The 25797-nt window shown below is 46.7% G+C and overlaps 1 protein-coding gene across 1 annotated transcript; it reads left to right on the forward strand.

The window, feature by feature from the left end:
- The first annotated feature begins 646 nt into the window (after positions 1 to 646).
- On the forward strand, positions 647 to 8346 carry LOC119431341 (ADP-ribosylation factor-like protein 8B-A). Its single transcript, XM_037698828.2, has 5 exons — positions 647 to 876; positions 963 to 1043; positions 4297 to 4532; positions 5644 to 5714; positions 8157 to 8346. The coding sequence occupies exons 1-5, from the start codon at positions 754 to 756 to the stop codon at positions 8204 to 8206; spliced, it is 561 nt and encodes a 186-aa protein (XP_037554756.1). The 5' UTR covers positions 647 to 753; the 3' UTR covers positions 8207 to 8346.
- The last annotated feature ends 17451 nt before the right edge of the window (positions 8347 to 25797 follow it).

The raw sequence follows: 25797 nt of genomic DNA on the forward strand, positions 1-25797 counted from the left end.
GGCTGCTTGCTATATGTTCTCGGCGCTCAGTCTGTGTTGAAGCGATAGACCGCACTACAGTGTACTAGAAGCCTTTTAGTACACTGTAACCGCACGAAGGTCACTTCGCTCTCTGCTGCGGCTGCGTTTCCTCACGCCAGCGTTTTGACAGCGAGTGTCCGCAGACATTGAGTGTGATGTGTTCATGTTTGCTGTGCACGCTGACATTATTGACATTATTGTTGATCAGTTTTGAAAGTTCAGCGAATTCTATCTGATCTCTTGAGTTGGACACTTTCATGTTTTGTAGTTTCTTTATTAGGTCCTTTGTTTCTTGGGATAGCTTACCTTATTCTTAACATCACTTCCTGTTAAACAAATACGTTTTGACGATAGTACTCGTACGTGTAGGTACGAGAATCCGTACATTCCGTGCCGTTGTCAGATGGGAAGGGGACTTGGCACCCGTAGGTACCGCGCCCCAGAGCGTACATGTACCCACCGTACCTTTAGTCCGCGCGTTTTAATGGATTTACCACGAGCAATGCCTCCCACGGGTTACCACTCGATGCGCACCTACAGTGCCTACAAGCGCCCGTGACGCCCTCTCGTCGCCGGTGTCATCGTTGCGGGCTTTAATCGTTGCCGGCAGCTGGCGCGCCCTGCCGGTTTCGGTCGTGGGCGGCGACTGCTGGGATTCGCCGCGGTGTGTGTCATCGCCGCTGCCGCTTGTGATCTGGGCGTCTGTTGCTTGTTGCACCGCCCGCCGCCAAGATGATGTCCCTCATCAACCGCATCCTGGACTGGTTCAAGAGCCTCTTCTGGAAGGAGGAGATGGAGCTCACGCTCGTCGGCCTCCAGTACTCGGGCAAGACCACCTTCGTGAACGTCATTGCCGTAAGCTGACTGCCGCCATGGCCGTAGTCGGGGGGGTGCTCCCCCACTCTCGGTGAGCCACCTGATCCGACGCTTTACCTTTGCAGTCGGGCCAGTTCTGCGAGGACATGATCCCCACCGTGGGCTTCAACATGCGCAAGGTGACCAAGGGGAACGTCACAATCAAGGTAGGGCCGCCTGGCTGCTAGCTTATCTGAGCAGCAAGCACGAAAGCTCATGCATTGTCTACCTGCTCTATTGCTCTGCTTTTATCGCGACCGATGTTTTCATCGGGCGGACTTCGAATATCGTAGTATTGCAGCATTCGGGTTTTTGTATCTCTCGTTCTTAAATACGCCTGCTGCTTGGTCTCTACCGTGCAGGTGTACAGGGGTAGAATTTGATTCGTCCCGACTCCGCTGCCGAATCGAGTTGTCTCCGCCGCCGTGTCACATGAAGTTGATGGTGACTGTGCACTGCGTTGTACAACGCATTTTCCAGTCGACACAGACAGGATTGAGCAGGTTCCCGTTCGCATTCCTTTTGCCTAGGGCTGCCCAGCTGTTCCACCATCAGGAGTGCGAAACGAAAGAATTTCACGGGCTTTGTGTGGTAACAACACGGGATGGAAACAAGTGTTTGGTCGGCGATGTCTCCCGTCACTTCGCGTGGCTTATTTTGAGCAGCGCACGTCAAAAGCTGCCGTGACCCGCCGCCAACCAGCACACGGAAGAAGTCGTGACTGTAAAACTGTCGTTTCCAGGCCGCATCGCCGAAAAAAAAAAAAAAAAAAAAGTGGCAACGTCGGGGCCATTGCTCCGACGCAACTAGGCTGAGGTGCTGGAGGCTTCTGCGTTGCGCACTTTGTTTACATCGCCTTCGGACGACGACATACAAGTACAGCTGAGAGGCAAGCGAGAAAAAGACGAGCAGAAAACAAAGTCCACCCATTCAACTGCTACAGATGACTATTTGTTCCCCTATGTACTATCAGAACAGTCTGATAAGGCAGCACCGGATAAGGTCTCGCGGGCCCCAGAAACGTCGCTCCGGCTTTGTTCATACGGGAAAAAAAAAAAAAATAATAATACTAGTTAACCGTGCCATCTGCAACTGGGAGGCATTCTCTCGAGTACGAGCCATCTTTGTGTTATCTAAGGACGTCACGTGAACAATAAACGTGATCCCCTTGCTGTTAATATCCTGTGCTGTAAGTTTTACAGCCGGCAGCACTTTTGTGTTGTAATATCCTTTTTTCACATGCCACAAATGCATGGCATTGCATAGGAGAAGCTTCAGTAATATTTGATGGTGCATTCTCTGATGGATGGCTTGGCGTTAGCAACTTAGCAGGTATGAGATGTTTTTGATTACTTAAGTGTTGCAGATGTACTCTAGCTTTGCATATGCATTGCAGCTACAGCAGAAACCATTGGCATATAATGCGTGTCGGATAGCTTCTTTTTTTCTATGTCTTCTACTGTGTCTTCTACTGTTTTTCCACCATGGAACTAACAGCACTTAAGATTACTCCAACCAGGATGTCCAAGTGGGAGGAACTGTGCAGTTTAGTTAGATATACAATTTCAATAAATATTGGTATGATCAAATAAAATAATGGTCTGATGGCCCCTCCCTGTGTAGATATATCATCTGATGTTTGCCTCGAGCACAAAATTTTGTGATACAGGCATAATTTAATCCAGAACTTGTTGCTAAACTTCTACAGACTTGCAGCCATTAAATGAATTGTTTACAGAACTCTGCTCGACAACAGTGTAGAGCGAGTTTGCTGAATGGCATACTATCACACAGTCTGAGGCTGTCAGTTCAGGTCATTGGGTTTAAAAACAAATGGGCAGTTGTTCGCTTCTTGTATAACTTGGAATTTTCATTTACGGCATATCGAGCATTTGAGTCTTCTTAGTACTGCAGGTATTAACAGATCGTGGTGTTGGGCACAATGGCTGTGGTTAGATTTTTTCATGGTGCATGACATCTAAGTGGCTCCAAGGTCATGTGACAGCATCAGAATAGTTTTAGTTGCCCATGCCAAGCTTTTTTTTTTTGGCAAACACATAGTCGGGTGCATGTGGTCTTTCATTCAGAAATAATGCACACATTTTTGTTGTTAAAAGGATTGTTACAGCAGCATCCCTTTCTGTGTGACACATGCTGCATGCAAAATATAAGATTTTAAGCAGCTCAGGAATATGCTCTGTGCCAGCTTTGTCATACTTTATTTTACCAATTTATTTAGCAATTAAAAGGGCTGTTGAAAGGCCAGGACATGACAAACAAAATTGGGCATGCTTTAAGTCAAGCTTGTGGATCAGGATTGAAACTGTGCTATAAAATGCTTACATTTGTGATAGGAAAAGGAAATAAGTCTGGTAAGTAGGTTTCTGTACTGCCCCCCCCCCCCCCCCTTTTTTTTTTTTCATCATAAAAGGCTTTCTAGCATGACACTACTAGCAGATGAGGAAGGCACCAATAACATTAGGTGTAAGGTCGAGACGGGAAGAAAGCAGTATAAGACTATACAGCAAACAGTATGCAGCTTATATTCTAGTTAAGAGAAAGGTTTAGTCGGGCCGGTCATTTAATGTGTAGAGCAATAAGTGGTGGTCTGTTTAGAGTAGCAGAATGGGTGCCAACAAAAGGTAAGCACCGCTGAGGACCACAGAGAATTGGGCGATGCACTAATATTTGGAAATTTGATGCTGGGTAAGACAAAGATAATTGGAGATCACTGGGAGAGGACGTTCACCTTGGAGTGGATGTGAAAGGCTGGTGATAATTATTGCTAACGTATAGTTGAATGGTAAACAGTGCTGGCCAGCAGGCAAACAAACAACTTGGAAAGACGCTCTTAATTGGGTGAATGTGTGCCCTCTAAATCAAACAACTCGGCAGTGGCAAGTAGCTATAAGTACGACCAAAAGCTGTCCAATTGAATGACGCGGCTATCATGCTGTCTCCTATATATAACGATGTCATTGTGCCTTCCAGATAGTCTTGAGATACCTGCACAAGTTCCAGGGTGTGCCATAATAATTGGTGCTCTCTGATAGGACAGGCCTGTCTTTCTACATGTGGCCACAACTTTGAGTTACATGAGCACTGATATAATAAGTGTGTCTTGCGCAACTTTTGTGCTGCTGTTCATAATACTACTTCCATTATAACATTGTGCACCTTGCACCTATGTCTGCTTTTGCTTTTGAGTTTTGTCCTGTACAATACTTTTTTTTTTTTTTCGCCCTGTATGCTGCATTGTATTTTCAGCTCCTTACAGGGTCACTTTTTGTCCCCCTTACTGAATGCCCTATTGGGCCTTGTAAGGTATTTTGAATAAATAAATAAATAAACATAAGTATGATAATGCATGTCACGTTTAGTCTGACAAAATGGACATGGTGATATGTTTGTGTGGCACAGATCTGGGACATTGGCGGCCAACCGCGGTTCCGAAGCATGTGGGAGCGGTACTGCCGCGGCGTGAACGCTATCGTGTACATGGTGGACGCGCACGATCGAGAGAAGATGGAAGCGAGCCGTAATGAGCTGCATCAGCTGTTGGACAAACCCCAGCTGGCGGGTATTCCCGTGCTTGTCCTCGGCAACAAGCGTGATCTGCAGGGAGCCCTGGACGAGCGTGAGCTCATCGACCAGATGTGAGCATGCCGATGGTTTCACTCATTTTCCTTACCTCATGACGACAATAGGGTTGTTGCCCCCTAACTGGTTTTCCGCCAGCACAGCCAGTTTTTCAGACACGGTGCCGGCTGCCGGTTTGACACCCACGCTTGCACACCATTTGCCGGTTTCCCGTTATCCCTAAATTGGCCATTATGAGCAGCATCGCAAATGTTTTGTCAGGTGTGTACATAGCAGACAACTGAATTGTTGGAAAGAATTCATTCCTAATTCTCTAACTATCCTTAATTCCCTAAGGTAATTTATTTGTTGTCATCTAGACTACCATGTATTACTGTGTTGTTCGTAGTCCATGAATATGCCTTACAAGGAAATTATTTGCAACCAGAGCATTAAGATTTTAAGTGTACCAAATCCATAGGAAGCCTTTCAAATTTTTAATCATGCAGAGTTTGTTCTCAGCGTATGGCTACTTAATTTTGTTATCAGTTTGCATTTTTTTGCATGCAGTCTCTTTTTGACGGATGGGAGGAAATTTGGATTTGGCCTTTTTTGTTGCGTTCATATTCTAGACTTCTGTGAACAGCTCTAAATGCATAGGTTGGCAAAATAAGTGGATACTCACTCGCCAATATTTTTGGAGTCTTATACTCACTCACGCTCACTTCTGCTCACACTCAATGGCAGACACTCACACCCACACATACTCACATTCATACTTGCTTCCATTCGTACTTGCTTCTATTCACACTTAACCAGAACCCACTCATGCTAATACTCGCATCCAGTTATAGCCACCATCACTGACTCACGAATACTCACGTTAACCGGCACTCGTTCCTCTTTATACACATGTTCAAACATGCCGGCACTCATTCTCGTACATATAAAGGTACACCATCACTCCTTTTATCGCTCGCTCACACACTTTATCCCACGTCTGTGAAATCAGTGTGAAGCAAGTATGAGTCAGTGTACTCGTGAGTGATTATGCCGACCTGTGTCGAAATCTGACGCGCATGTATTTCTGAAAAATATTGTAGGCCTACTGATGCAATAGTCCAGTCATAAATCGTAAGAGACCGCTTTTGATTGACTTGTTGACGAGGAGGAGCTTTTGTGTTTCAGGAACCTGTCAGCCATCCAAGACCGAGAGATCTGCTGCTATTCGATTTCTTGCAAGGAGCGTGACAACATTGGTGAGCTTCGCTGCCTTCTTGGGTTTCTGTGCTTGCCTGTCAGCCATCGCTTTATGACCATTGAAACTTTCGTCTTGTACAACAATGAAAATATGTGCACACTTTAGTGGCATTTCTTTATTTTTGTGGTTGTTGAAGCAGTTGAAAGCCACTGGAGTGCATTTCTGCTTGTGTTGGAAGCAGACAAACAGCAGTGTCTATGTCGAATTGAGTGGAATACTATATAGCCTAGCAAATATCGTTTGTACAGGGTATGGTCTGCAAGCATGCACCGGTCCTCGCTGATTTTGCAGGCCTAATGCGTGACTGCAGAAGAGTGGACAGCTAATTGGTAGATTTTCGTGGTATTCAAGTGCAAACTCGTACAGCAGACTCATACTGAGTCCAAGGAACGACAGGTGCATCTCCGTGACACGGAGCTGACCGTCATGCTGGTCAGTGCCCCCCAGAAATTAATCAGGAGATTGAAGGACTGTGCAAAAGAAATTAATTCAAAAAGAAACACAAGAGCTTAGAAAATTGAATTGTTTACGCCAAGTAGCCGCACGCCAATTTTTCGTCCCCATATCTGAAAACGGTGGTCTCTAAGCATCAGTGATACATCACTTTTGCAGTCAGTGCCTTTACTTCTTTCGTAGTGTGCTTCCATTTGGATGCACATGTAAAAACTGTACTGTGTTCACGCAGTTCAGTTCTTGCTCTTGCATGTAATCTTAATATCTCTGAAATACGGTTAATGTGTGATGCCCACAGTGCACAGGCAAGTGAGCTGCTTCATTTCTTCTTTTAAATATTTACAAAATGTGACATCCGGTGTTCTGAATTAATGTAGATTGTTTAAATCTGTGCATGTCCTTCCTTGTGTCTACATGCATCTTCTCGTATGTGGACGCACTGATCTGTCATCAGCAAGCTGCGAATTGTTGCCGAGACCATTATATATGTTTCTTCTCCTGTGTGTGCATCTTGACAGTAGTGCAGAGTTCTTGAAGGTGAAGACGTTTAGTCTACGTATTCTCGAAACATAAGAAATTCCGGCGTGCCATTTCAGTCGACATTGCAGCAAAGTGTCATCTTCGCGACTAAACGGAATTCAGGTCTTGCAACTGATTGAGATTTACGAAGGCAGAACCTTAAACCCTGGATTGTTTCAACTACAAAAGCGTGCTGCCGACCTGCCTGTACAAGTGTAGCAGTTTGCGCAAGTTAATATATATGAAGCTCTAGCTTGTCTGTAAACCCCTCACCGTTTACAGATTACTGGGTTGTAGCCGTGGAAGGCAGTAGGAAAGCTGGTAGCACCATCTTGAAACCCTTTGTCCAACTACGACACATTTGAAATTTTTTTTTGCCATGCAAGTGTTCTCTTCGAAGGAAAATCAAGAGGACTGCACGTTAATGATTATGTCACTATTGTAGTAGCTTTACACCAGCAGTTAAGCAGAATATTGTAGGTTACTGCAGTATTAAGCCCAGACCACAAGTACACTTGCCGACACACGCAACCTCACATCTAAGCATCTTGTGCCTGCCCTGCCTCGCAAGGAATGATGGTTTGTATCCCCAAGAGATGCACAGTACCGTGCGCTCACTGGGCTCACTCATGGACGTCTAGGCAGACATCATTTCGTACTTTGCTATTGACAGTGCTTGAATATTTATAAACGTAATTGATTATTTTTAGAGCTGTTAGATCAGTGCAAAAATGAAAGAAAAGAACTTTCTCGCACAATATAAATCTGCCTCTCTGAGAGTTGATTGTACGACGCCGCAGCTGCGTTGCCAGCCACGCCAACACGAGACAGTCCGAGCATGGGATTTCAGAGAGGAGCTGATCGCCGGGATCACATCGCATTTCGACACGTATGAGCTGTGCCACACCATCTGCACATGTGTGGGCACGAGGACTTGAGCTTGTGCATGTCTGCAAGCGTACATGTTGTCTGGGCTTTAGCTTTCTGTGCTCTCTGGTTAAGCTCAGTGTTATAAGATGTCGTTACCAGCATTGTTGTTCCCACGCATCTCTTCGGTAACCTGGTATTCCGCGTACACACATATTTTCATGGACAAGCTGAAACTCTAACGTACAGTTTGGTGTCGGGCGGTGAACGAGAAAGATTTCGAGGACACCTAAGCACTTATGAGTTGTGAATGTGAAAGCATTAATGGGGTCCAATTGAATGCCACTGAATGGTCCCTTCGAGTTATAATTCCTGCTCCCTCGAGGCCCGAGCCAATGTCATGAGCACGCGAGGCCGTCGCAGCCAATGCCCTTTCGCTGCTACAGATGCCACCGGATTTTTCGCTCAATGGGCTACTTTACGCTTTTGCATCACAATGATGTGCATTCCTGTCGCTCCTTTTTGTTCTTGTTTCATGCAACACCTACACCGAATCACTCCTTGGGCATTGTTGCAATCCGTGCATGTGTCTCTTTTGCAGACATCACGCTGCAGTGGCTCATCTCGCACTCCAAGTCATCCAGTCACTGACGTACCGGGGACTACAATGGCTCCCCTTCTGTACATAGACCCGCCTGTGTTTAATATTGAGGGGCACCTCCCAGCAGCTGAGGTGCCCGTTTCCCCGCTGTGCCATCTGTCGTTTGGCACGAATAAATATTCCGAAATTTTTTCTGTTCTTGTATGGGCTGAGGACACTACATTTCATAGTGCCTGTGCTTGTCTGCACCAATTACCACAATGTTCTGTAGCTAGCAGGCAGCATAAAGTAAAGTAGAACCTGGTTATAATGAATTTGTGTCTGACATAAAAATACCTGTGTTGTATATCCAATGTTTGTTGTAAGCATATATTTGTCACATGCTAATGTCAGCAAGAAACATCTGAGATTTACTTCACCATATCTAATAATTTTTATATATATTCATGTTCATTATCTAGCTAGGTTCGGCTGTACCGTAATTTGTAGCGATGCTGTCGTAAAATGCCAAGTTACACAAGCTCTCTGCTGGAGCTTCAAGAGGCTATCCCATGGGTGAATTTACTAACTACAGGCTAAAAGCGTTGCATAAATTAGTCTTAAGTTGCTGCAGAGGAACTTTGTTAGTGACAAAAGAAAATTGTGCTAATTTCACTACTTTTTCTACTTGACATTGTGGTGTGAGGCAACTCACATGCTCAAAACTCTTCGCCCCCTAGTAAGTATACCCATGGGAAGCATTCTTCATGCTCTTAAGCTCAGGCCTATGCTGCGAGGACTGCGAAGGCAGGATATGATCATAAATAGAAGAGGTTGATTTATTAGTTATACTATAGGTATATCATATTGCAGGTAGAGCAAGATAGATAAATAGCACACACTCTAGCATGTTCATCATTCAGTTGAATTCTGCTAGCTGGATGTAGCCTTAAATTTACCTGTAACGGAGTGCAAATAGTCAAGCACCTCTACAAAGAACGCCTCTGCAACAAAATGACCTGTTGGCCTGTATAACGAATGAATAATACCCCAGACAAACAGGCTAAAGTCCTTTAGGTAAGGGGACATCTACCGGAAAAGCGTTCAAAGTGCAGTGACACGCAAGAAAGGAGTATCTCCCTTCTGGCAAAGTTCCTTTGTGGGAAAGCAGATCGTGCATCTACTTTTCAAACGGAATGGGTATACTCTCTTACAGCATGCACAACTCGTCAATAGAAGGAAACCTGTTGCAAAGCTACGGTGCCCTGTAAGTATTTTCTTGCCTTGTGAAAAGGTTCTAATCTTTAGCGCTAATGCGATTTATTGAACAGTGAGGATTTACTCTAGCTATACTCTTAAACGCTCGCACCAACAGAAACGAGGCCAGCACAATAATAAATTGCATGCACAGCAAAACACTGACTGCCCATATCTGCTGGACTGATTTAAATTGCTGCTAAGAACATGAAGAAAATAAGTGACTATGAGCATTATAAGCCATCAACAATTAAATGTTTTGTAAGTTCTACAATCACTAAATGTTATTTACACATGCAGCTTTTTAAATGTTTTCTCTCTCGCTGCTTTATCAAGCAGCGCTTCTTTTTTTTTTATAGTGGCACGAGCACCGAGGGACACTTTTGTTTCTTGCGCAGCAACTTCCAGTTAGGGACCTACTTCCGGTTTCTCACGGGACGAAATTAAAAATAAATCGCAAAAAAAAAACGTAGATATCCATGGTTCTACTTATGGTTGATGATATGACATCGGAGCACATGTTTAGTGCCGTAAAAGTGTCATGAATAATTAGAAACAAGGAAAGTAATTGCAGTACGCCAAAGCACACAATCGTACACTTTAGATAACCACCGCATCTGTGAAACTCCCGACCAGAAGTGACGTCATCAGTGACGTCAAACTTAAATCAGGGGTACCTGCTAATTACTAATTAAAATAAAAAACAAGCTAATTAGAGCTACACACCACCTGACACAGTGAACGCCTGCGTAGCACAGCGGAGGGGTGACGTCACTTGCTTCTCTCCCGGCGCGCACCTGCTCCGTCGATCGCTCGCGCGCACCCTCGCTCGACTACATGCTCTCACGTCAGCGGCGGAGGGGCGCGTAAGGTGCGCTTCGTGCGCCCTCCGCTAGGGGGCAACGCGTCGCACTCTTCTCACCTTCATTCGCTCCCTCGCCTGCTCCTCTGTGCGTGGCGGTTTTCCGCAACGTTACTAAAAAAGAAAAGACTAGCTTAGTAACGTTGGTTTTCCGCCAGTTCCGTTCGCGCGCTACTCCAAGTTCGGTTTTTCGCCCTACACCAGGGTACACCAACGCCGAGGTGCGAGTGCCACTAGCAGACGCCTAAGTCAAGGATTAGGGTCGTGTCTCATTTTAAAGCGATCCGGCGTCGGTGTCGGCGTGGCGCGCTGGCGTCCGTGGCTGAGAAAATCATCTTGAACCAGCCCGACCACGCAGGCCCTCCGCGTCGCGCAGAGGCGTTAGTGAACAAAATTGAATTTCTCAAAGTAAAACCTGTCAGAAAAATCGTAAAGTACGACTTAACCACAACCTACAGACATGATAGCGTCGGATTGTAATTTGAACGTACGAGAAAACAATTTTGTTACGAGGAAACTCAAACACAAACCCCTTTTCCAGCATTTCTACCATACAACAGCGGCGCGCCCAGGTAGGTTAATTGCAAAAACACCATCCAAATGGCGCTCGCCTCCTCGGCAGGTCAAACTGAGACTTAGCCTGCCTTTTGTAGAAACCCGCGAAGGACCGTGCACACAAGAAGAGCGGTCGATCAGCAAACATGGCGTTTTATGGAACAGGGACGATGATGACAGCAGGTGAGCGAGGAAGAAGTTTCTACACACTCCCCGCCGCGACATGAAGGGCTATTTTCGTGTCCTTGGCAAAGAGCCAGTCCAGTTACACCATTTAAAAACAATGGTAAAGTTCCAGCGGGCCAGATAATGTGAAGGAAACATCACACGGGCGGCGTTGTTCAATAATTCATGTAATTTCGCCTTGTGATCCGTATTCACCAGGACCTGTGCCCTGTCCTTGTGTTACCGAATGCGCAGTTGTACTTCGTTTCGTAGTGCCAGTTCTCGCGTGCACACGTAGTGGTGTTAGACGACGTTGCTCAAAGTTGAACATCAGTAGCTGACGCTTAGTATTTGTGGTCGTTGCTTGATCTTCCTTGAAACAGTGTGGACGCCGTCAAAAGAAGCACAGCCTCGGCAACGCAATCGGCGATACGGACACCTTGTTCCGTCTTTGCACTGCTGTCATTTTGCGCAGATGATTTCCGGTCTCAGATGCCTCGTTGTCCTTGCTTTTCTGGATATCTGCGGCAGCTAGTAGTCTTAATTGTCGGACGTTGGTTGGTTGTGCCACGTAGGATTCTTTGAGAGTTAGGCACTTAGTTCTGACAGCAGGAGACATGGCAGTGGCCAGACGCTCTTCTAGGTTGATTGCACAGTGACGATGGACGTCCTGTTGTCGGCACCTGTACTGGCTGGAATTCATTTCGCTTCGATTCATGCATGCGCCTTCGTGGTCATCAATACAATCAGTATGCGTTCCCTTGCCTGGACGGGACCGTGACTCTTCGGTGAAAATGAGGTCTTCGTGGACTCCTGGACTGTTTAGCAGATACGTTGCCGAACTGCATGTTGGTATTTGAACCGTTCGTATGTCCTGCACACTGCACAAATTCTCTTTCGGTATTCCTGTGGCTACAGGAGCTACTTCTTGTCCACCCCTTTGCTTTCGACGCGTCTCTAAAGTCCAAGATGATGACATCAGTCGATAGCTGTCTTCGGTTGCATCATACGCGTCTCTAACCATGTTACTACCGGTTTTAGACACAATATTGTCTTCAGTAGGTACTTCCATGTCTTTCAAGATTTCTCTCCTCATGTAGTTCTTTCTTTTACCTCCTTCAATGCAGCCACGGCTTGTAGCTTCGGTCTTACAATCTTTTACTAGTTGTACGTTTTGCAACGCTACAAGGCACAAGAGTAATAAGACACTCGTTCCGCTTCCAGAGATCTGTGAGACGTTTTCACTGTTTACACTCTGTCTCATCTCAATAGCAATTAAGGCTGAGTTTAGACTTCAGCGTAACCGACTTATCCATGTAGTCTACTTGAATAGTATGTTCTTCATATATGTCATCGTCAGAGATCAGTACTTCGATTTTTCCGTCTAGAAAACGGAGCTTCTCCTGAAACATTTCGAGCCGACTGCTCATGAGGTGAAGTTGAGCCGTTGTGGCCTCACTGAGCGCCGTGTCGAAATCGTCGAAAATGAAGCTTACCGTCGTTCTGATACGTTCCCTATCTATGATCAGCTCGGCCTCCTTGTAGAAGGCCGAGCTGTCGGTGGGTGGATGAGGGCCATCGGTAACGTTGACTCCGCTCTTCCCGGTGAATCCATGCGTGGGCTCATCGTCAGTCGGTCGTGGGGCTGTTCGGTCGTTGATTATTACAGCTCCCGGGTTTCACGGGAACATTTTGTAGAAACCCGTGAAGGACCACACAGGATGAGCGGTCGATGAGCAAACATGGCGTTTTTATGGAACAGTGACGATGATGATAGCAGGTGAGCGAGGCAGAAGTTTCTACACTGCATAATGCGTTTTGGACACGCGCGCGCGTCGGTGCAATAACAAACAATTAATAAAATGATTTAAAAAAAAAAAACGTCCTAAGGCCTGTAAGATTCACCCCCCCCCCCTCCCTCCCGTCGGTGCGCCACTGCAGTACTAGAAAGGAAAAATTATTTCGCAATTGCTACAGAAATGTCCCACGTCACATCTCCCGTCAAACACTGTAGTGCCTTCTCCAAAACGATCTTTGCTAGCAATAGATTTCCGTCAGAAGTAAAGTAAGGTACTTGAGGTAAGCATCAGAATGTTAAATTTACCCCAAGCTCAATTTTTGTGGTCTATTCCTTGCCACAACTGCGCAGAAATGGCCAAAATAGACTGTGTCCACAAATGTGTACACGGTGGCTGAAGGGGATATGAAGTTTAGAAAGGCACCCTTGTGGGCCAATTAACATCTGTGTATATCTTCACAAACAAACCAGAAGTACAGATTGCCTGCAGTGAAACATAGCGAAAAAAAAATGTTTATTTTAGTTCGAATTGTCTCGGCAGATGGTGCCACTTTCAAGTGCTTTGCAATGAAACATGTTCAAATTGCGATTTGAAATGAAATATTTGCGATTGATCGTGGTTTCGATGAAAAAGTCTGGTTCCCTAAGCGACGCAGCGTGCTCTAGTACACTGTCCAGTGGGGATGTGGTTGAATTTATCGCACTTTTGCTTCAATTGCCATGTTTCATCGCGCACATTTCATGACATAAAGCATTGAAAAACTATGAGAAAATAGTCTGATTGTTTATAAACAGTCACTATTTGATTTGACGGCTGAATCAAATAGGACAATATTCTATTCGTTATTCGACAGTTTTGAATATTCCTACACCCTTACAAAACTGCAAGGCGATATTGCCTGAACAGAAGGCCTCATTTTTACTCTAGGAGATTACTACAGTGGCGAGTATTTTAACGCCGCTCAGAATGGTGGCTGAACAGGAGTGGTCAGCTTAATTTTGGGCAGTTCTATTTCCAGTATACATTTCACTCGGGGCGAAAACACATGTTGTTCCAAGGGTGCGAATTAACCCAGCAAACACCCCTGAGAAACGTCAGAACCAAAGACGAAGGGTCGAATAATGGAAAATGAAGTGGGTCTATCGAGAATACGGCCCCCGCACACTCGGCCATAAGAAGGCGAGACATTGCATATGTCCGCACCCACAAGCAAGCGCATGCACTGGAGCGTACCCGTCAAAACAAAAGCGAACGACAGACTAGCGGTAATGAGTTAGATCGCTAGACAAGATTCCCTGAATTCTCGTGCGTCTCCCAAAAGGAGACGGAAGCGCAGCTGTATCGCCGGTTCGCGAGCGCCCGCCTGTACACAAAATAATCGCGCGCCTACGGGAGGGCCATGCCGGCGAACATCTCGCGGTAAATCATTGATAAAAAGCGAGATAGAAATCGGTTTTCCCGACGCCCGTAACTCGAAACACGCGCGAGAATGCCCATGATAAATTGCGCAAGGGCAGGTTTAAATACGCGGCAGTAAGCTATAGGCGAAGCGGGTATCACCCGGAATACTCCCAAACCACGGTCCCAAACTACTGCGGTGGCAGTCACCATATAGAGCGAAGCGAAAAATCAGTTTTGGTGGAAGCCGAGGGGAGGCAGCGGCAATAAGAATGTTTTCTATAACTCACGGAAGGGGGCTTTCTGCGACTCCAGCTCGACGCTAGGCGGCGCTCGTCGCTCGCCGCACCGTCTCGAATCTCCACACGGCTCTGACCTCTATGCGCCGCGTGCATTCGCGGCTCAGTTTCTGTTGAAGCGATAGACCGCACGTACCTTCGCCCGCAGCGGCGTATGCTTGCTGCCAGCGTTTTGACAGTCGTTGTCTGCAGTCATTCAGTGTGATCTCTTCATGTTTGTTTGTGCGCGCTCACACCACGCTTGTTCATTCAGTTAGTAATAGTCGGGTCACATTTTCCAACGCACGCTACACATGTAATGCTGCCCGGATCGGCAGTGCAGCGCTACAGGTGTGTCCCTTCGCACGCGCGCTGCCCACGGGAAGCGCTTCTCATCAACACCACCGTTTCACACGCGCCTTCTCGTGGTCATCGAGTCTCTCTTCATGTCGGTCTACTTACGCCGCAGCACACCTGCTTACTTAATCAGCTCATGTTTACTACAATTCATATTGCTACCAAAGCCGCTCACCTTACTTCGTATGACATTGCTGTGTTGCTATCGCATGCATTGCTTCGCCCTTAGGGCGAAACTGTGACTTTTTGTTCCAAAAAGACGCGTTACGTTCCATCGCCGCCGTAGGTGTACGGCCATAACCCACGAAGAGTTAACTAACGTTATCGCAGGTGCGCGGTAAAAACTGCCAATGTTAGTTTAGGAAGGAAAATAAGAGGCGAAAGGCAGAGAGGTTAACCAGGTTAAGTGTCCGGTTGGCTACTCTGCACGGGGGGATGGGGTAAGGGCATCCGAGGTTCGGTCCCGTGTAAGGACCGCACCTCGTCAAAATTGTGGCAAAAAGGAAGCGCGGCCCTTACACGAGTCTATGCGGTATGCAACATTCGGGGAGATTGGCACATGATCGGCAATGCTAGTTTAAGTTGCTAAATTCGTCAGCCGGTCGAAAAACTACACAATCCTTATAACCGTCGTGGTGCGAACTATTGTGGTTACTATCTGGCCCTGCTCCCTCTGCTATCCCGTATAGACTCGTGTAAGGGCACCCGTGTAAGGGCCGCACCCCCAACTTGGCAGCCCCAAATTCGGAGAAAAAAATTTCGACCGCGAAGCAATCGCGTTCGGTGCCCCGATGCCGCGCGCAAGCATCGGCGAATTTTTGCAGGCTACGCACTTCCGCTAGCCGCTACTAGAGGGCGAGAGCTGCGCGGTGACCTTAGGGAGGCTAGGTGACCTCTGATGCAATGGTACATCCGGGGTGTGCACAAGTCGCACGCTGCGCAGGTACCATTTTGTCCAAAAGGTTCGGTCCCGTGTAAGGACCGCACCTCGTCAAAATTGTGGCAAAAAGGAAGCGCGGCCCTTACGACGAGTCTATACGGTATGCAACATTCGGGGAGATTGGCACATGATCGGGTGCAATCGCGACAATTTTTTTTTTACTATACGATATCGAAGCTTCAAGAGGGTCTGCCACACGAGATTCCTCTGAGCGCTTGACGACCGACGAAGCACGCTTTCAAGCTTTGCGGCGCAGGCTTTTCCTGCCGGAGTTCGGCAGCACCACAGTGGCGCTCGATGTGAAGGTGGCGCTCATGTGAGGCGCGGCCGTTGTGGAGCTCTTGTGGCCGAAGTCGCCTGCGAATAGACAACCACTTCATTTCACCAACTCCCAGCTGGTACGGAGAAATAACCATAACAGCTGGTGCTACACACGGCCACTGTTAATCCTGCCACGCAAGACACCGGTTGAACGGATAGCATTAATGGAGGGATTAGCGGCGCACAATGTACGACATTGCAACCACTTCTCTATAGTTTCTGTATAGGTGACGCGACACGCAGCTTTCGCGGCTGAATTATCCGGAAACCATCTTGAGAACGACGGCTGAACGGTAGTAAACATTTTTCAAATTCATGGCCGCGATGGCAAGAATACAGTACGTTGCGAGATACACAATACAGTACCAGGAGAAGCTGGTCGTTCTAGCGAATTGAAGAAACAAAATCGGGAACTACAGAGTAGGCGTACAAGATCGTATACGTATACGTACATTTTTTCTTTGTCTGCCTGTTGCTCGCGGTATGGTGAGCATTTATATTGGGAGCCATGTGGCAACGAAGTGTGGTACCAGACCACACACACAAAAAAAAACAAGAAAAAAAGAAGAGAAAAAGAAAAAGAAAGATATTGTACTCTCACACCAAATATATTTTGAGGTACGCCTCAAACTCGACCCTCCCAGTACTTTTTGTCTCTGCTTGCTGGCTGCTGCCTGGCTACTAGACGATCTCGGATTCAGAACGGTATCCTAGTGCTGTAAATGAATATTATGCAATTGCGCAACAAATGCTCCCCTTTAAGTCACCCGTCTTGCTTCCCATATGTCGCCGTGCTTCCAATGTCTGCGAAATTGTCGGCGCTGCTGTAATTCTTGCCTGACAGTGCAGTAGCGGGCACAGGACCGCGAAGTTAAAGAACGCCGACGGTCGGAAAGACGAAAAGCGATTGACCAGAGCTCAACACTGATCATATGTAGGGTGTTTCAGCGAACACTTTCAAAATTTTTAAAGGTTGCCTATGGCAGATAGCCCAATTCTAGTTCATGAGCTGGTCTACTCGAAGAAGCAGACATTACTTGCACAAAAAATTTAAATGCATAAAACGACGTTTTGTTGAGCAACTGGAACGCCAATGCATTTCTCCGCAAAGTTAGGAAATTAATATCTCAAAACTGGTATTATCCTGAGAATTCATTCTAAGTGGAGAGAGAGAGAGAGAGAGAATAAACATCTTTATTGAGAGATTATTTTAAGAGTTGGGTGGTGTCTCCCCTTTCCAGGAAACCATAGGCTTTCGCCGCGTCCACGGCCCTCACTACCAGCTGGCGCTGGCTTGCGAGGGTGGAGCTGGCTAGGGCACTCTCCCAAAGATCAAGTGTGTGGTATGGGTTGGGTGATTCTCTATGAGGTCATTCTGTACAGCCCCCTACCATGTGGTAGAGGGTGCCCTGTGCTCCACAAAAGTGGCAAAGTGGAGAGGACATGTAGTGGATCCGCCTTCTGAACTCCACGGCTGGAATTTGTAAATTGCCATAAGGTAATTAGTTAGAAACATAATTAGTGATGTTTTGTTAATTAGACGATTAGACATTTCTGTTTTTTGTGCAAGTAATGTCCGCCTCTTCGAATAGACCAGCTCATGAACTAGCATTGTGCTATCTGCCACAGGCAACCTTTAAACATCTTTGAAAGTGCTCGCTGAAACACCCGGTACACAGACATTTCAACTCATGCATGCAATACGCTTAGGAACTCGCACTGGCGTGTCTGGCACTTCTGTACCCAGATAAATAGAAAGTACTGAATGTATAGCTAAAAAAAAAAAGGAAATGAAATATGTTAGCTCGTAAAGTACTCAAAGCGAAACACCAGAAGAAATTAAGTACCCAGCACATCGCCCGCACTCCCGGCTTTTAACAAAAGGCACAACAAAAATGGAATACAACCAAGATTGAAACGGCACGTGCGAATGCACCATAGCCGCTCCAGCGCACTCACCGTCGCCCTTGCTAACATCCCGAGTTGCGCGGAGATGCTCGTAACCGTGGATGTTCGGATGTCGCAACTCTGGATGAGGCAGTGGAACGACATAGAGAAGAAAATGTCATTAAAAGCACGTTCAGGGACTATTCCTTGATAACGCAGCAGCGGCAAACGAGAATTCATGATGTACTTTGATGCGCTGTTTTGATGTTCATCTTCTGCTTCTGTATTTTTGTGCATTAATCTTTAAGGGCTGGCTCAGGAAGGTCCCACCTTCTTATTGTATTGCTCAACTATACGTCTGCTTGTAAACTACAATATTAACAAGTGTATAAGTTTGTCATTCATATTTTGATATAATGTGTTTTCCCATGTCCTGCAACAGCCTCCATATGGAGGCTAGCAGTATGCATGAAGTAAAAATAAACAAATAAACAAATAGGACTCAAGTTATCCCTGCTAGCCCAGCCCAAACCCCAGATTTACAAATCTGTATCACTTGGCAGCCCACCATCGGCTATCTTTTATATGTATTACGTGACACATCCGACTCCCCGGCACCTGGTAATCTCGACAACAGCGTCATCCAGATTCATTTGATTCTGGATTTTGCTGCCTTCTGTACATCTGAAGGTTACGCGTATAGTTTTCCTTTCTGTCGCTCGCTGCATGCGCGGTTCTTCCTTCAATGCAAGTTCTGGGGCCCATAGGTGACCATTGGTAACAACCTCTGAAACTGAGCATGCTACAAAGGAGTTCGGCAGCCTCGCTGTTGATACATCTTACATGTCCGCGGTATGAGGTGAGCGCATGATAAGTTGAGAACCCTGTATGCCTGACTGATTTATTTATTTATTTATTTATTTATTTATTTATTTATTTATTTATTTATTTATTTATTTATTTATTTATTTATTTATTTATTTATTTATTTATTTATTTATTTATTTATTTATTTATTTATTTATTTATTTAACTGTCGCAAAGCAATACACGGGCTACGAGACGCACCGTAGTGGAGGGTTCCGGTTTAATTCTAACCACCTGTGGTTCTTTTAAAGTTCACTATAGAAACGTGGTACACATGTTTTCTCGTATTTTGCTTCCACCAAATTGCGGCCGGGCATCGTACACGCGACCTCGTGTTCAAAAACAGAACGCCACAGCCAATGAAACACCGCAGCGGGCTTTGTATGTGGTAGTTTCCTTCGAATCAGCTGGTCTGAATACACTCTTAAGATAACTGGAGTGCTGGCAACTCCTTTTGCGGGTGTAACTGATCGTCACACACATTAAACACTCATTGTGTTAAAAAGCCGCTTTATCCGAAATATCGCTTCATTCGAAATTCATTTTTTTAGTCCACCACCACAATGCATATATGTAACACCTGATTACTCGTAGTTCAATGGCACTGAACTCCGCTTAGTGCGAAGCGGGAAAACCGCACTTGACGGCGCGGTAAAGTATACACGCGGTGTCCTTTTGAATTTCGTCGTGTCCACCTGGAGACGCAAACATTGCTGTGAAGGTCACTCTACCACGTGGCCGGCAGCAAACACGAGCGTCAGCAAAATTTCTCCAGCTGCCATATGACAGCGGAAGAATTCTTTGTATCTCTCTACTATCGAGCACACGTATGTGTTTCATCACACGTTTTACGAGTTGCCAAAGCTATTGGAGTGCGCGTCCCGCCCTATATATACTGGTGCTATATTTGAGCCTTTCCGCTTTTAACAAGACACCTCTTATAGCGGAGTACATTTCCTGCTTCCATGACTTCGTTATAACTAGAGTCTTACTGTATTTGACTCCACATTCAAGAGTATTTGTATATCCATAACCTGAATTTTTTTTATATTGAAAGCTTGTCCCCCACTTTACAAATGTGTACTAGTATTTGTATAGCCCAGCGTGAGGTTACACTGGCGCTGCATTGGACCACATACTGGCTCCACACTGACCTAGTTTCCAGTGCTACTCGGACAAGCATTGATATTGCTGTGCGTCTAAGCTCGTACCAGCAGAGTTTGCCGTCACCGCGGCGCTTATTACGCAGACGTGTTCATTCTCGCATGTCAAGCGCGCGTGCAGCGATGACATCCGTCGTCTTCGCAACGTGACGTGCCGTGCTCTGCCGTTTGTCGGTGCATGCAACCCACTCACCGCCGGTCTGGAGCATCAGGTAGGCGACGATCAGCAGGTAGAGGAGCGTGTTCATCAAAGAGAACATCACCGCCAGCTGCATGCTGCATCAGTCGAAACAGCGCCTCAATTAAGTGTAACTATCGGCATACATTCAAACGCGAACAAATTTGACTGAACCGTGCTTTTATATGATGCTGCATTAGCGGGCACTTAAGCGAAATTTTCTTTTCGGTGGGTTGTTTATAAGAGGAAACGTTGGCTCAGGAGCTCCTATCTAAATAGTACATGGGAACGGAGAAATAGTTTTTCCCGGCAACCACTGAGCCGGTTTTGATGACGTTTGTTGCATTTAAAAGTAGGGGCGGGCGAATAGTGATTTTTGAGACCGAATCGATTATGAATCGAGTAGTGCCACAAGCCAATCGAATCGAATATCGAATAGTTCTCGAATGATGAACAGTCATCAAAATCACTATGAAACGATGTTGATATCCTAGTATTCTTAAAGTTAGCCAGTTTCTGGCATTATATACTACGTTATTAAGTGTTGTTTATTAAAATCACAAATGGCGGATTAGGAGCAAACAATTAGTTTCTTCTCATGCACAGGGCTCTTCAGAGAGTCCGAATGATCGCTGTACAGCCTGTAAAGTATGGCTACCTAAGTGACGTAACCTGCTCCACTACGCAAATTCGCACGTTTTATTTCTATACTATGCCCGCGGGGTTGAAAATTTACCGTATTTTTGCTCCAAGTTTATGTTTGTTTGGGCGCAGTTGACCTTCTGAAATATTTGAAAAGTATTCGAAAAATATTCCCATTTACGAATGGTGACTATTCGATTCGAAGACCGAATTGAATAGGACACTATTAGATTCGTTATTCGAAATTTTCGATTATTAGCCACACTCCCCATTTAAAAGCAGAAAGTAAAATGTAGTTATGCTATGAAATAAAAAAAGAACTCCTGAAAATTAAAAAAAAATCGATTATCAAGTTAATAACCCTATAAACCAGAGATAAAAACGATACCGCCAATTCCGTAAACTTCTCCTAATGAAATATGTAAAGCGGATAAATTCTACGCATTAAGCAACGCTCTGAATTATGCGGCTAATTCGTGAGGAAGGAATGGCGTGGAAGGAGCGCAGAAAACGTCCGTGTACCGGGCATTGGGTGCACGGTAAAGAACCCCAGCTGGTCAAAATTAAACCGGAATCCCCCACCACGGCGTGCCTTTTAATCAGATCGCTGTTTTAGCACTTAGGACCCCAGAATTGAATTTCAAATTTTTTAGTTGGCTACCGAGCTAAAGCTTTCTCTTAAGGGACCGCAGAACGCGACGAAACTGGCGTAACGCTTGCTTTATTAATTGAAGTTGATGTGTTTTAGTGTAAAGAGCAGCATAAACATTTCTAAAGGTCTTGAACTACGTTCTTATCCTCGCACGTATCAAAATTTAGTCGTTTGCTCGTTCCGTGCGACAATCGGTAGTGCTTGACTGATGTATATCCAGTTCCGGCTTCGCGCTATTGGCTAGTCGCTCATATCACTTCCGGGCGACGAGCAAAGAATTCTACATTTCCAGAACCGAGCGATCGAGCGACAAGAACGAGCGATCTGTTCGCGCGACGCCCGTTTCGTCGCTCGAAGCCGTCGCTCGTCGCGGTCGTGCACAAAAGCGCTCTCATACGGTTTGGGCAAAACAGTCAGTTCAATAATGATCGGCGCAATAATTATGAGAGAAAATACGAATCAGTTTATATTTATACACCGCAGGACGGAGGCATCTCCCGTCGATCTTCAGTTGCCCCTATGCTGTCATTACGTTCGTCGCGTCACTCGGTGTTTCCCCTACGTTCGTTTGATGCCTTGCCAATAACAACATCCACAGCGACCATTGGCCTGGTTACGATGATGAAAATGAAAGGCTGCGGCCATTGGGCGAGAGAGGGGTCGTGGCGCTTGGCGTTATCGCTACCAGATAACACAGTTATCATGGCCTCCGAATGCCGACCAATATCGGAGGCCCCTTTAACTACATTAGAGCGCTACGGCCACACAATATCAGCAAAACAATCTGTGCTTCCATGCTCATTTAAGCATTACAGTACAAGCACCAGAACTCACAGGTTGCCGGAGGTGCTCTCCTCTATGGTCCTCGACATAAACTCGAACTGAAATGATAACGAGAAAAATGTATAAACCATCCTGCTGCGCTCTATAATAACAATATATAGATGCAGACGACTCCTTTGCCATTGGCTCCAAACTGAGGCTTACTTTGTTTAGAGGAAGCGTTACCCGGTAGCTTCTATCTAAATACACGGGATCAGTTGTCTAGGCACCCACTGCTCCGTATTTTATGAGGTTTGTTGCATTCAAATAAAAGTGCCGACTACAAGAAGTAGAAGGTTTCAAAAACGAGGTTTATGAAACACGCAAGAACGAAAAGAAGAAAAAAGAAATTGTAGAGGCAAAAAAAAAAATTATGGGGTTTTACGTGCCAAAACCACGATCTGATTATGAGGCACGCCGTAGTGGGGGACTCCGGATATTTGGACCACCTGGGGTTCTTTAACGTGCACCTAAATCTAAGCACACGGGTGTTTTCGCATTTCGCCCCCATCGAGGCAGACTGCATAGCTAAAGCAGGAGATAAGTGTGTCAGCGGGGCGTCATTTAGCCTATCAAAGTTAGAGCTAGAGATGCATTTTTTTTCTGTATAAACCCCTGTATATACTTGTAGTGCCCCTGTGCGCATAAACCCGGTAATGTTAGTGGTTCTTGTTTTTTTCGACAGATTATAAACGGCTGGTGCTTTCACGAATAAACTTCAGTTGGCAGTCAGCGCTCGTCCTGTCGTGGTTGTTTTCTTGTGACTGCCCTGGGCCGGTATTTTGTAGCAATGCCTTTCCGATGCTAATGTCTTTTCGCGCTTGGTCAGTGGTCAGAGCGACGGTCCGCTGACGTTATCAACGGGATCAGCCGGCCGTGAGCAGTGGATGATAAGAATAGCATAGAATAAAGCATAACGCATCGCTACAAAATACCGGCGCTGGTCCCTTCGCGCTGCTACAAGTTATGTTTAAAGTTAAATTCGGAATTTTAATGTATTATACTTTTTCACAGCGTGGATTGGCGACCAATTCTTTAAATCAGAGTCGGAGTCCATATTGTGGTTCTAACGGATCTCAAAAGCGCGATGTTGTAAAATATATTGTAAAACAGGACCTTGAATATCGAGTTTTCGCTCTTTAAGCATTTGCATTGATCATATTGAGCTTAAATGCTTTAGTTGCCGGTGGAGTAATTCACGAAGGCTGTTATGCTGTCCTCCTTAATGAGACTGTGAAAAAGAATATTTTTAAAAACTCACTAAAATTGCCAGAACGACTGCGGTGGTTATGTGCAATTACATCTAGCGTTATGCGTAATGACTTCGGCTCCAAGCGCAGCGCTGCACAAACGGTATATGCATTGGTCCAAACAGTTAACACGTCGGCTCCAAGGGCAGTGACCAGTCCTGGCAACTGTTGCCTATGAATACATGTGGTTCAAATGTACTGATAGAAACTGTCAGCCCTTCCACTGGGGTGGAGATAGAAGACCAGCGAAGCTGTGCTATGGAGAATTATGTATTTCCAGTTATGAATGTTAAGATGTGGTGGTGTAATTGGTTATTTCAACTATTAAAGAATGAGATATATATGATCCGGTGGTTTTCATTTATTTAGTGACCACAGGGACCATGACCTTATGGTCGCTACGGTACACCGACATAAGAGTGTACGGCAAAGGTTGGCACGTTCTTCATAAACACGTCACCAACGCCGCGCGCGTTCGGTGAGAACGCGTGCAAACGCCGCGCCGTCGACAACAGTTGTGCGCGTTGTTTGTGTGACCCACGGTGTAAGATATATGCTCTTTAGGTGAGGACACTTGCGAGACACCATCGACCAGATAAAGTAGCAAAGGCGCGCGCCGATCGGCCCGGTGACGGCAGCGGATACCTATCGGCGGTACGACGCAACTTCAACATAGAAAACTTTTTAGGGGCGAAGCACCTTGGGGCGGAGCCTTGTGCCTCCCTCGTCGTCCGTAGCTCTGGTTTGCATGGAGACCGCTAGGGGGGCTGCGGTGCACAAAGGGCGTTCGTTCCCGACGCGCGCTCTCTTTCTCTCTTCAGCCATGGATGATAACGGTCGCTTCTGATAACGGCGCGCCCGCTATGGATGAAAAGGCGAGAGTGGCGGCTCAGCTGCAAGCGGATTCGAGAGCTCGCAAAGCTGCTGCAGCACGGCGACGCGGACAACAAGCGGACCCGGAGTCTAGGGCGCGGGAAGCTGCAGCAAAACGGTAACGCCGGCAAGCGGACCCGGAGCTGAGGGCTCACGAAGCTGCAGCAGCACGGCAACGCCGTCATGCGGACCCGGAGCTGAGGGCTCGCAAAGCTGCAACAGTACGGCAACGCCGGCAAGCGGACCCGAAGCTGAGGGCTCGCGAAGCTCGCGCTTGAACCGCGCATCGGCGCCACCAACCTCAGGTAGAGAACGCTTCCGGCATTTTGCCGCCGCTTCCCGCGCTCTCGCCGCCTCTGGGTCCGCTTGCCGGCGTCGCGCTTCAACCGAGCATCGGCGCCACCAACCAAAGGTAGAGAACGCTTCCGGAGTTTTGCCGCCGCTTCCCGCGCTCTCGCCGCCTCTTGGTCCGCTTGCCGGCGTCGGGGGATTCACAATTAACCGAATGATCCCCCGGTGCTTCGCCCACTCATCATCATTCACTTCGTGGATATGCGGTGATTTTTTATTGGTTTAATCTCCCGTTGGTAGGGCAACCGGCGCTTCGCAGGAAATCCGAAACCATTGAGTAACGCGTGAAAGTATGTCCACGGGGAGAGGGTGCGCGCTTTCCTTGTCCGCGCAAGCTCACGCCTACGTTCTAACTGAAGTTGCGTCGTTCCGCCGAAAGGTATCCGCTGCCATCACCAGCCCGATAGACGCGCGTCGTTGCTACTTTATCTGGTCGATCGCGTCTAGCAAGCAAGCCGAGAAGTGTCCCCACCTAAAGAGTATATATTTTACACCGTGGTGTGACCGCAGACAACCGCTGTCAAAACGCTGGCTACGTGACGGAACGGCTATACGCCGTTGTCGACACTGGGCCTCTTCGATTATCCGTCTCTGACAGTCCTGGACTGTCCGAGAAGCTGCATACGCAACGCTCATTGGCTGAAAGCACTGCCTCGGGCAGTCTGGGACTGTCAGGGACTGATAATCGAAGATGCCCACTGTTAGGGGAGAGGCGGAGGCGAGGCCAGAGAGAGTCGGCGGCAGAGGCCGGCAGGGCTGCGCGCATGCGCCTCAGTGGGAGAGCGGGCACGCAGACGCACAGTCTAGGGTGCCTCGATACCCTCCTTACCCACCGCTCTCCTTCCACTGCGAAGTCGCGTTTGCTCTCCGCCGTGCGTTCGCTCCCCGTGAAAGCGCGCGTCCCTCGCCCTCGCGCGCATACAGCATACGGCCAATTAAAGTTTTTTTTCTATTGCCGGACGCGACCATCGAAGAGTGAACCCTTAACAGCTTCGCTATAAAAAATTCAGAGCCCTTCTCATGTCGAGAAAATGGGGGTAAGCGA

This window comes from Dermacentor silvarum, chromosome 10, assembly GCF_013339745.2.
Source record: "Dermacentor silvarum isolate Dsil-2018 chromosome 10, BIME_Dsil_1.4, whole genome shotgun sequence".
Lineage (NCBI taxonomy): Eukaryota > Metazoa > Arthropoda > Arachnida > Ixodida > Ixodidae > Dermacentor > Dermacentor silvarum.